Source organism: Cimex lectularius, unplaced genomic scaffold, assembly GCF_000648675.2.
Source record: "Cimex lectularius strain Harlan isolate CLEC.00 unplaced genomic scaffold, Clec_2.1 scaffold11, whole genome shotgun sequence".
Classification (NCBI taxonomy): domain Eukaryota; kingdom Metazoa; phylum Arthropoda; class Insecta; order Hemiptera; family Cimicidae; genus Cimex; species Cimex lectularius.
In genome coordinates, this window is record NW_019392673.1 from 2,668,323 (window position 1) to 2,681,100 (window position 12,778).

General features: G+C 36.1%; 1 protein-coding gene across 1 annotated transcript in view; it reads left to right on the plus strand.

The window, feature by feature from the left end:
- The window catches only part of LOC106668297 (glycine receptor subunit beta-type 4-like), a 484,524-nt gene that overhangs the window by 444,786 nt on the left and 26,960 nt on the right, over positions 1-12,778 (plus strand). The window contains exons 7-8 of the mRNA XM_024225359.1: positions 2,067-2,258; positions 6,792-6,860. Coding sequence (XP_024081127.1) covers positions 2,067-2,258; positions 6,792-6,860 — 261 coding nt within the window. The remainder of the gene's footprint in view (positions 1-2,066; positions 2,259-6,791; positions 6,861-12,778) is intronic.

Consider the following 12,778-nt stretch of genomic DNA (forward strand, 5'->3'; position numbering starts at 1 on the left):
CGGTAAACATAACAGCGTTCCAATTCTTGTTCTCTTCTAAGCGCTGGCTGCACCATATTCTTCAACCAGGGAGTCGTGGCCCGCTTAATGTGGAACTACGACAACGGGTGGTACAATGTGTTCAGGCTCGGGGCCCAAGAAAGGGTATCTCGTGTCCTCATCCACGTCCCTTTCTCACTCCAGGTTCCTTCATTGTTTCCTGTGACCCCTCGCAACCTTGGTTACAGGGGGGGGGGAGTCCGGGCGCAAAATAATTGTGCAGCTCTGAAGGCTTGGCACCTCTCTAAAGCACAAGCTGTACTCGGATCGGCCTTATCAGAGGCACTCGAGGGTTAGGGCACCAGATCCTGTCTGCATAGACGGGGGAGGGTGCATTGTCATCTGTACTACGGGGTAACAGAAATATTCCAAGGTTCCCATGTTACAATGAGCCGTGGCGAGAACCCTGGCGGCTACTTAGAAAAGAGTCTGTCTTGTATCTGTGACCTTCGCACGAAACTTGCGTAAGACCACCGTTATACACCCGGCCACATGGGATACGCGGATCGGACGGCAGCGTATAAGCGTTGAGGAGCTATGATTATGCTGAAAAGTCCCTCGAATGCGTGAGTAGTGGCGTACGGGAACGGGTAGTGAATCGGTTTTTCCTACTCGAGTATGGTTTGCACGTAAGTGTAGGCTGAGCTCGATTGGAGGCTTTTACCGTAGGCGGTAATTGCTAATTAATTGGTTAGCAATTCCACTTTAATCAAAACCGCAGCCGGAGCGTATCCGGTAGTTTCTACGCTAGGGAAGCCCCGCTACTCTGGGAGGTAAAGTGGCCTTCTCGACCTAGGGATTGCGCGGGAGACCAGGCTGATGTATTTCGGCTTAGGTAGTGCGGCATAAGGTTCGACGCTTAATGCGGACCCGACCACTCGGAATGGGCAAGAAGAGAGCGAGGTCGTCTTGGCCCCTCGGGGCTGAGCTGCCTCTACACCAACGCTGAGGTAGTAACACCCTTCTGTCGTATGCGGAGGTACGTCAGCTCTCAGCTTGAGAATCAAAACGTCAGACAAGGCCGAATAGGTTAGGTGCGGACATTAAAGATCCTCATTGTCCTTCTTAGGACTACCGAGTATACGGGAAGCAATGCACCATATTCTCCTGAGTTGCTGGTGGCGGGCTGTTGCTGCAGGTCGTCGCAAAAGGACATACTATGTGAGGCTTACTTCCCAAAAACGATTACGAATCGTTTGTGTTGATAGCCTTGCCAAAACATCGTGTACTTCATTTAGGATCTGGCAGACACTGTAGAAAGGATTCTTAAAGAAATGGCAATATTTCTGTCCTCCCTTAGCAGGAGCTGAGATCCACTAGGCCTCCTATTAGCACTTCCAGTCTTGGAATCTGGATAAAGCCCGGGAGACGACGCTCTAAGAAACGCCAAGTACCTCTGCCATCCATTTGCCGAGGACCCCATGACTCATTCTCACAATAATGTTGCGAAATTTTGAATCGAGATAATGTCTTTCCATGGCAGTTAAAGAGAATACAACTCCAAATGGAGAAAATACGAAAATATTTCTTTACAAAAGCGTAATCTTTCTGTTTACTATTCTTAAGTAAATCCGTTATTAAAAATAAGGATTAATATTTGTTTGTTTTCTATTTGTATTTTCCATTTTGTTTTATCCAACTAACAAAAATATATCGGTTAATTTAATTAAAATTAATAGAATAAAAATAAATTTCATAAATCTCTATTCGTTTTTGAGCAGTTTAATCCACCCTTTTTTGGTACGTTAAATAAATGAAGGCTCATTGAAGAAATCAAATAAATAACGCAGAAAAAAGGAAAAACAAACTAAAAAGTATTTTTAACTTCGTTCAATATTTGTACGAAGCAGTAGCTGTATGTGGTTTTTTATTGTGGTAAACCTCTGTTGAAGTTTTTCAAAACAAAATTAGGAAAAAGCAATTCGTTTCTGTATTTACAGTGAGAAAGACAAGATTGTCAATTCATGTCAATTTAAAACTAATTGTTGAAACGCTCAGTTGTATGTTCAATTAATTTTGTTTTTCAGGAAATTACAGCTGTCTGGTTGCGGAGTTTTACCTGAGCCGGTCCGTCGGGTTTCATCTCGTCCAGAGCTACCTCCCGACGATCCTCATCGTCGTCATCTCTTGGGTCTCGTTTTGGATGGACGTGGATTCCGTGCCCGGAAGGACGACCCTCGGCGTCACCACCCTCCTGGCCGTTTCATCGCAATCTTCAGGTAAAATAACTACAAAATTCCCTAGTGTATCGTAGAATGCTGATTTAAAAATAAGATTAATATTACAAGAGTTTATTTCATGGAATTACAATGTTTTGCTGTTCGAAAAGGTTGATTTTGACTACTTGGAACACAACAATTTTTTGTTAAACTTACGTATAATTAACTGATTTTTGCTAATTGGAAACTTTTATGTAAATCAATTTTTCAATATATATTGTACTGTGCACAATTGTATAACATTGTATTATAACAAGATTGTATTTTAATTAATAAACAAAATTTAATTAGACATGATAATAGAGCAAAATTAAAAAAAAAACCTTAATATAGGTAATCGTACCAGCAATATTGAAGATAATATTAGTATGTAGGAAATGAAAACATCATTCAATGAAAATAGTTAACTAAGTTTTATTCTGATCTACGCTTCACCAATTTGCCTTCTTATTTAATTTTTATTTATTTTTTAATAATGTAAGGCACGTAAAAATGTTACTTCCAAATATTGCTAAATATGTAGATTACTTGCAATTTATATTTTTTAATTGATTTCATAGACATTATCATGGTGACGACAAAAAGAGTCAAATGAGTGGACTTCTTGTTAAGTGACCACACATTATTTAGCTTATCTTATTAAATTTATTTCGTCTTCTCTTCATGATTGTTATGGCTCTTCCATTGACGAAGCACCCTTGTTTTCTTTCCATTTATTTCGTCCCCTCTCAATGGTCGTGATGGCTCATCCATAGACGAAGCACCCTTGTTTTCTTTCTATTTATTTCGTCTCCTCTCCATGGTTTTTTGGCTCATCCATTGACGAAACACCCTTGTTTTCCTTCCATTTATTTTGTCTTTTCTCAATGGTTGTATGGCTCATCTATAGACGAAGCACCCTTGATTTCTTTCCATTTATTTCCTCTTTTCTCCATGATTTTGTTGGCTCATCCATTGACAAAGCACCCTCGTTTTCCTTCCATTTATTTCGTCTTTTATCAATGGTTGTATGGTTCATCTATAGACGAAGCATCCTTGTTTTCTTTCCATTTATTTCGTCCCCTCTGAATGGTTGTGATGGCTATTCCATAGACGATGTATTTATGTTTTCCTTTCGTCTATTTTCTCTTTTTAGTCCTTATCTTTTGCATGACTGATGTAATATCAAGAATGCAATAAATTGACCTACTGTTAAATTTATCCCTGACTCCTTCAAATGTTAAAAATACCATTAAACCACCTTATTGTTCGTCAAATTACAAAAAAACGAGACTTTCTGAATCCATCTTTTTCACGTTTTCCACTGTTCACCAAATTTCTTCCGGCTTTTCTGTTTATAGCCAATTATTATGTCAATATCCTTTGTAAAAACTACTGAACAAATAAATCTACTCCATAATTAAATCTTTTAATATCAACCTAAATCGTCGATTTGGCGTTTTGGATAGGTCATCTTCCCACTCTAAAACAGTGGCACCTATAATTATTCAGGAATCGTGAGATGCGGTCTGGTGTGATGTAGGTTTCAGAAAAACATTTTCTTCATCGTGCCAACGTTTCGATCTTTACTGAGATCATCATCAGGGCCTGGGATTACAAACATTGTTTACATTTAACAAATACATGTAGGATGTGGAAAAAAGTGCCACCTATCTTGAAAACACCTTTACTTCCTCTCGGATTTCCGGAAACTGATTTTCATATTACAGTTTAAACATTTTCTTATCCAAAATTTATGTCTGTTTTTCTATTCCCATCCACCACCCGACGGTTTCTCAGGGATACCGCATACCGCATATCAATCTAACATAAGGTTGATACTACTCCATTTTTTATGTATTTGCTAATGATTAAGTATTAGTTAATAAAGTTATTTCAGTGGGCACATTTCGAACCTTTACAATTAAAATAATCAGCACGTTTGATGATATGGCGCTATAAAAAATGGAATTTACCATGACCCCGTCCTTCGCTGACGCGAGCCTTTTAAAAGGTAAAAAAATCGTGAATGCCACCAATCCTGTTTGCACGTGTCTGACCATAAAGACGTCGGCCGACTGCTCCAACCGGTGGAATTTACATACGGACGATTCCGAGTCAAACTGCTGCGTCGGACGTTTTCTCCTGAGTGTGAAAATCGTTGTATTTCAGACGTCGATCGGGACTGGTTCGCGAGGACGTGGTAAAACGGTAAATCACCTCGGAAAGACGTATGCTTCCGAGAGCCGGCCATTTGTGGCCCGATGCCAGGATACGTTTTACGAGCCCGGTATTCAAATGAATGGAAATTGACGGCCCTATAAATCCTCAAGGTGCGAAAAGGTCAACTTGACGCCTATGAATGAAAGGTACTTTTTCCGGCTTAATTTGCTTTTATCACTAACAATGACTTATAGGCTTTCCTTCTTCTTTCCATCACATATGTCAAGAAATATACGAAACGCTTTGCTTTTGCCTTTATCGAACGGTTTATGAATCAAACTCATGAAGCCTTCACAATAAAAACTTCACTTTTTACACTTTTTGTGTTTACATTCCCGTTTTTGTCATTATTTTAAGTTAAAAAAAATATATGTTATGGAACAATAACCAGTTTCTTAGCACGACATAATAAAGTTTATTATTACAGTTATAAAAAGAAACATCGGTCTTCTCTCTCTCTCTCTCCCTCTCTCTTACTCTCTCTCTCTCACTCACTCAATCTATCTCTTTCTCTCTCTCACTCCCTTTCTTTCCCACATTCTCGCTCTCTTTCTCTTTCCCAACTGTCTGCATTTCTCCTCTTTTCTAAAATTGGTGGTTATTCGTTTTGCTGCATGTATACATTCAGTGTTTTACAAATTTTCATTTTTTGTTAATTAATCTTACAAAATTAATTTAGGAATTACAAAAGTGAATGTTTAAATAGGAGAAGTAGAGAAGAAGGAGAAAGAAATAGAGACAAATATAGAGAAAAATGGGTAATAGGGAGAAGAGATAAAATAGAGAAAATACAGAATAATAGAAAGATAAAGAGTGAGAGAGAGAGAGTAAGAGCGATAAAGGGAGAGATTAAGGGAATTATGAGAGAGAGAGAGAGAGTGTGTGTGTGTGGGAAAGAGAGCAAGACAGAAAGTGAGACATAGTGAGAAAGGGTGTGGAGAGGAAATAGAGAAAGACTAAAAGAGAGAAGGAAAGCGAAAGAGGGAGAGAGAGTGTGTGTGTGTGTGTGTGTGATGTACAGAGAATGTTTTGAGAGAGGTATTAGAGTATAAATATAATATAAACTAAGGCAAAAACAAAGAGAGAGAGAGAGAGAGAGAGATAGTGATATATAGAGAATGTCTTGAGAGAGGTAGAGCTAATTATTGATTTATATGAATAGAAACAGAAATCTTGTATATACTAGAATAAAAATATAATATGAACTAGGACATAGAGAGAGAAAGATAGATAGTTGGAGTGAGAGAGAGAGAAAGAGAGAGAATGAGAGAGAGAGAGAGAGAGAGAGAGAGAGAGAGAGAGAGAGAACTAATGATATATTTATTTGAATGGAAAGAAAATCTAGTATAGACTACAGTGTATTTATAGTATAACTAGGACAGTAAGAATGTGAGATGAACATAGATATGTAGATAGGGAGAGAGAGAAAAACACGAGAAAAGTAGGGAGAAAATGTGTTGAGTAATGAAAGGGAATAAAAGAGAGGTTAGAGATAGAGACAGATTGTGTGTGTGCTTCCGTGAGTGCTGTACGACTGTGTGTGCGCGCGCGTGCATGGGTGTGAAAAATGAAAAGTTTGATCGAGAATTTGTATAAATATTAGTATATGAGTATGTAATCTCCCACAAGACCTACCCAAAGGTGTTCTTCACTCCTTTCCACGTCTCACAAATTAATCTCTGCCAGTGATTAAATTAGGCAACGAAAATAATTAAAAATAAAAGAAAGACCTGATTAAGATGAAAATGCATATCAGTGTTCTATGCCTCCAACAGATCTCTGCATGTATGATAAAACACGCCCCACGGTCTTCCAGTTGATTTTTTTTATTACCTGCACTCGTAAAAAAAAGTGGCCTGTTCTTCCATACTTTTCTGAAAATTGATGCGAAAAAGTTTCAAGACCAAATTGGGTGCCGAGCTATGCATCAGCTCTCAAGTTTTGCAAGTTCCAGCAATTTTCATTTTTACACCTAGTCCTGTTGACAATGTAATTAAAGTAGGGAAATAACTCTGTTGTAACAACGAAGTCCTTGGCACGTTGGTTTCGAAGGGGTATCTTAATTTAAAACGACGATATTAAGTCGACACGAGGCGAGTTGTTCGGATATCGGACTCCGGTCCAATGTCGGTCCCTTCGATTATGCGAGTCCAGGGAAAGCAAACATCCAGGATGATTTTGAAGACATACATGTAAATTCAATCTTTAAAAAATCTCAATAATTATAAAAGAAAATCATATTTATTTTATATATGTTACACAGTTTATTAATATATAATATATTTATAAACCTTTGATTGAGACAGTTATAGATTTCTTTTTCTGTTTTAGGCATCCAGAGTGGTCTTCCTCAAGTGAGCTATGTCAAGGCTATTGACGTTTGGATGGGCACATGTACAGGTATGTTCCAACATAAATTATTAACTTCTGTAGACGTGATGGTTGTAGCTCGTTCAATCGCATAAACTATTAGTATTCCAGAAAGCCGTTCTAGCTATAAAAGGAAAAAAATCCAGGCTTTGGGTTAATTAGCATACATTTACCGACTACAAAAATGGGACGATATCACTAATACAACGCGGGTTTAGAGGTACATAGCATTGCACTTAGCTTCCAAGAACTGTAATGTACTCGACGTACGGATTACGAGTTCGTTCTGCGTGGGTCTGAATTCGCAATCCGATTTCAAATTACCTAGGCGAGAGAAATCCCAGACCAACTTAAAGCAGAGACATGTACATTTTAAAATCATTAGAGGAAATTTTATATTTAATTTTTTTAGTGAGAAAAAACTAAAGAAACTCAACCTTGATATTTTATTTTAATGTATGGTGATTAGTGACCGTTAATCGATAATTATTCAGAAATCGTGAGATGCGGTCTGGTGTGATGTAGGTTTCAGAAAAACATTTTCTTTATCGTGCCAACGTAGCGAGAGCTGTAGGATTTTGCTTGGGTTTTTTGCCATCATAGATATGTTGTTTTACTCTCTTGTCCAGATATTGGGATGTAAGACCGATGTACGTTGCCGGATAGTTTAAACAGTTGATTTTGTAGATTACATCAGATTTATTTGTTATTGGTGTGGGATCTTTAATTTTGGAAAAAAGTGTTTGAATTGTTTTATAGTTTTTGAAAGCTGTATTGAAGTTATCGGACGAGAGAAATTTGTTTGATTTATGTGATAGGACTTGAATAAATGGCATGGAAATGTATGCTGGTTTGTTTGTATTTGTTAGATTTAATGAAGTATTATTAGTAATAGTGGATGGTATTAGTATTGAGTTGTACTTGTTGATTATGTGTTTGGGGTAGTGTTTGTTTTGGACGATATGTTTGTATATTTTTATGTTCTTGTGGTGAAATGATTCATGGATTAGGGCAACAATTCTGTGGAGTAACCCTTTGGCAGTGTTTATTATTGTATGAAGAAGATGGTCAGATGTAAAGTTGAGGAAGCGATCTGTGTTTCTTGGTTTTTGATACCAATCTGTGATTAACGGAAACGATAAATGATGGAGTGAGTGTGGTGTTCAATCTTTTTTAAAAAGATAGTTCCTACTCACAGTAAGTTGTTTTGCAACGATTCGGATTTCGATCCTTTTAGCTCATCATCAGGTTGAAGGACTCCTACAACCACGTCTCTCGACAGGAATCGCCAAAGTGAACCCGCTGACACCTCCGCCAACGCGACGTTCCAATTAGCAGCTGATTTTTCTTAATGACGCTCAATTTGAACGTGCGAAACGCGGAAATTATAACTCAAATAAATATTAGAATAATAAATACTTAATATTACTATAAATTACTATAAAAATAATAACAATTAAAATAATTAGTTTAATTATTTGGATGTTTGATATTATTTATGTACATATTTAAAATGGGAGGTAGATCAAAATCTGTTATATTATTAATGCATTTATCACCATGTTCAATTTTACATTTTTTAATTTCAAATTTCTCAAACCAATCTAGTTCTTTCCCTTTGTTGAAACTATGTAACACTTTTGTATTTAAATTTGAATTGAAATTACGTTTTCTTTCTTTCAGTTCGTCCTTAAATTCCGAAAATTTGCTCGATTTAGGCAAGTGTTTTACTCTCGTTTTTATTTCTCTACCGCTTTCTCCTATATACTTAATATCACAATCACTACAATTGAGTTGGTAAACCCCGCTTTTTGCCAAGTTGTCTACCTTGTCTTTAGGTTTTGAGAGGAAGTTTTTAACCCGTACTTCTAAAAGCTATTCTAAAATGTAAAATTGAATATGGTGATAAATGCATTAATATTATAACAGATTTTGATCTACCTCCCATTTTAAATATGTACATAAATAATATCAAACATCCAAATAATTAAACTAATTATTTTAATTGTTATTATTTTTATAGTAATTTAATAATATTAAGTATTTACTAATATAATATTTATTTGTGTTATAATTTCCGCGTTTCGCACGTTCAAATTGAGCGCCATTAGAAAAATCAGCTGCTAATTGGAACGTCGCGTTGGCGGAGGTATCAGCGGGTTCACTTTGGCAATTCATGTCGAGAGACTGGTTGTAGAAGTCTTTCAATCTGATGATGAGCTAAAAGAACCGGATGGTTGCAAAACAACTTACTGTGAGTAGCAACTATCTTTTTAAAAAGGATCTGTGATTAATGTGCCATCTGGTTGTTTTATTACGAGTGTATCTAAAAAGGTATTTTTTTGTTGTTTTCGATTTCATGTGTAAATTGTAGGCGTGGGTGAAAGCTATTGAATGTNCCATTATAGTTAGTTAGTTAGTTGACCAAATTGCTTCTTTCAATTAATTAATCTTTTTATGTAAGGTTTTGGTTGAAATGAAAAAGTTACTGCCACGAGCGGGATTCGAACCCAAGACCTTCGGCTAAATACGGTGCTGCTCTACCACTTGAGCTACCGTACTTCGATCCACTCGGACACCAACTGCTTATCTCAATCTACAACCCTAACATATATAAATTAATTTTGTAAAACATACAGATGCTAAATTCGCAACTAGTCAAGGATTCAACATGAATATCCTTAAACATTTACTTTATCTTTAAAATGATCATACTTCATCATTTTAAAATCATAAGTCCTCAAGACAAACATACACAATGTTTTGAGATAATGATTTCATTTTGGACCTTCAAAACATTTTTTTTTCCAAAGTAAAATAATGCCATATTTGTACCTCTCCCGTTTTTTCTTTCCTATTTTTAGTACTTCAAAAATAGATTTTACTTTATTGCTTAATAAGGCTGTCTGTAATGACGCACTAATCCCATCCCACATAAGGAAGTCGTTCCGGATCTTCTAGAAAATTCCCGTTTCGAAGCTCGTTAGGGGTATTTTTGGATCGAATTGAAGGCAACAAGGAAAGAGAATACGTGGGGTCCAATCCCACTTCCTATTATCCATCATCACCATCATCAACCCTTAAGCTTGCAAAAGTTTGAAATGACGTGAGATATTTTCTTTTTTGTTGAACTCACAGCACGCATCTGGGTCCGGTCATGGCTGTCCGTCGCGTTTAGACATTTCGTCATCTTCAGTGTAGGGTTCATCACCCCACGGATCACAAATCGAAATTTCACTACGATCAAACTGTCGCTTAACATAAAACCACAACAAATCTACTTTCATCGATCTTACGAACGGCAGATTGTGAGCATTTTTTTCATTTTGCTCGGATTATTCCTTAACGCGCAGTTGAAGACCACCATGAATCCGTGCACCTTTACATCAGTGCATTTAATAAAATTGACATGAGCTGATTTGCCAAGCATGCCTCTTGTAAGCGGCGGAAATCTTTCTCCACCCCTTGAATTGAAATTTAATGTGTGGTGATTAGTGTCCGTTAATCGATATTTATTGAGAAATCGTGAGATGCGGTCTGGTGTGAAGTAGGTTTCAGAAAAACATTTTCTTTATCGTGCCAACGTTTCGATCTTTATTGAGCCCTGAAGATGATCTCAATAAAGATCGAAACGTTGGCACGATAAATATGTATTTCTGAAACCTACGTCACACCAAACCACAACTCACGATTTCCGAATAATCATTAAAATTTAAGTAGACATTTATTTATTAATCCCTTGTATATTCAATTTTATCCATTTCTCCAGTTGACCTGTGTGTGTTTATTAGTTCGTGAATAGTAGTGTATTTTTTCAGACAAAGAAAAGAAAAAAAATTTTCCAGAATTTTTGATCGTCAATGTATGAAATGGCAGGAGACTGCAAGTTTGGATGCCAAGAAGATAAAACGTTGATTTCTATGACTACGAAGAAGAAAGCAGTTGGGGACTGTCGACCATACACGATACTGACACAATTGATGAGAAAAAAATTTCTATTTCAAAGTCTACATTTTACATTTACAAAGTTTTTACCGATTCTATAACCGCTGTAAACCATCCCCTCAGAAACCGTGTTTTTCTCGAGACGGACATTTCTATGGAAAAAGGTATGGTTAACGATTGCCAAATAGAGTGGTCTGAGAAAACTAAATACCTAGGTATACCCTAAACCGAATACATAATTTCTCAGACCATACAAAGGAAATTGCTAAAAAGAGGAGGGAAGCCATCAGGATCTTATTCCCACTGATGTCCCGTAGCTCCGGCGTTATAAAATAATTAAAAAAATTAAAAATAAAATTTTAAAGCTCGCCTTACTCTACGCATGCCCCTTCCTGGAAATGCACGTGAACCACAAATATAGAAAAATCCGAGTTACGCAAAATAAATTCGTAAAACTCGTAATCACCTCACCTCGATGCACTAAAAATCCATTTTTTATTGATCAAACGGGAATGAGCTTAGTAAAAGATGAAATCAAACGCCGCACTGAAAATTTAAAAAAATGGCAGAGCTTAAAAAATCCCACATGTGGAAATATCTAAAACCGTTATCGTCCCTGGAAGCACAGGAGAATAAAACATATCTTAATGTAATAACTTATTTATTAACTTTTATTCACTTATTAATTAATTTATTTATTGGCTTACTTCTGAATTTATGTATTATACGTAAATATTGGGTTGTCCGGAAAATAATGCAGGATTTTAAGTTTTCATTAAAAAAAATCTATATAAAATATTCTGTTTACGTTTACAGGATTACTCATTTGTATGNTAATTGTGCCATTCTTGCGTGTCGTGTTGAGAGTGCCAGTGAGATATTGCTGTTTTGTGTTTATATACGTTGGATTTTGATGGGGTGGGAAAGGATGTCGGGATAGAAAACCCACCCCTTCAAAATCCAACGTATATAAACACAAAATAGCAAAATCTCACTGGCACTCTCGACACGACACGCAAGAATGGCACAATTACACAGAAGACAAACACTTTGAGTGAGTAGAAATACTTTGATTGAATATATAAAAAAAATATGTTTTGCATTCTATAAATTCACTTTTCCACATCCAAAATGTAATTGTTATATGTAAACTATGTTTGTAAATTCCAGGCCCTGAAGATGATCTCAATAAAGATCGAAACGTTCGCACGATAAAGAAAATGTTTTTCTGATACCTACATCACACCAGACCGCATCTCACGATTTCTAAATACGTCTTTATATTACATTAAATATTTAAATATTTAAAGTTATTTAAATATTTTATTTATTAGATATTTAAATACGTCTTTATATTACAATGTTTATTTGTAAATAATAAACAAATCAATAGACGTTTTTAATTAGAGTACAAAATAAATAAACCTAAGTCAATGAAAGTTAATATCACATTTTTAGTCTTTCCAGTTTCCTAATTGTTTACGTCTTTATTTCCTTACTTTGTACTTGTAAGTTTTTGGAGTTTCATTTTAATTTCCGTGTTTTTGGTCGTTACATAATAAAACTTTATGATAAAAATGTGGTTGTGAAGTTGTGTCAGAGTTATTTTATCCTAACTATTGGGATTCGCGTCGTGAAAATGAAAAAAAACCAATGAAGATGATAAAAAATGAGGCCAAAGTACCGTCGGCGCGAGCGGATTAAGGGTAATAATAGCCAGTTTTAAAATAGCATCGATACACAAATCAAAAACAACTCATACCCATTTAGTACACTTAAAACCCTACATAATATATACAGAAAACTGGTGAGAAATGGAACGGTTCAAAAAAGAAAAAAGGGTACAGCCCTTTTTCATCTTTCATTTTTCACTTAAGTATTATGGAAGCCCGAATAAATAAAAATAATTCATAATCCACCACGGACAATAGGGAAATGACTGACAGATGAGGCGAGCAGGATAGGGAAAGCAGTAACCGTCAGAATAATCAATCCGTTATTAT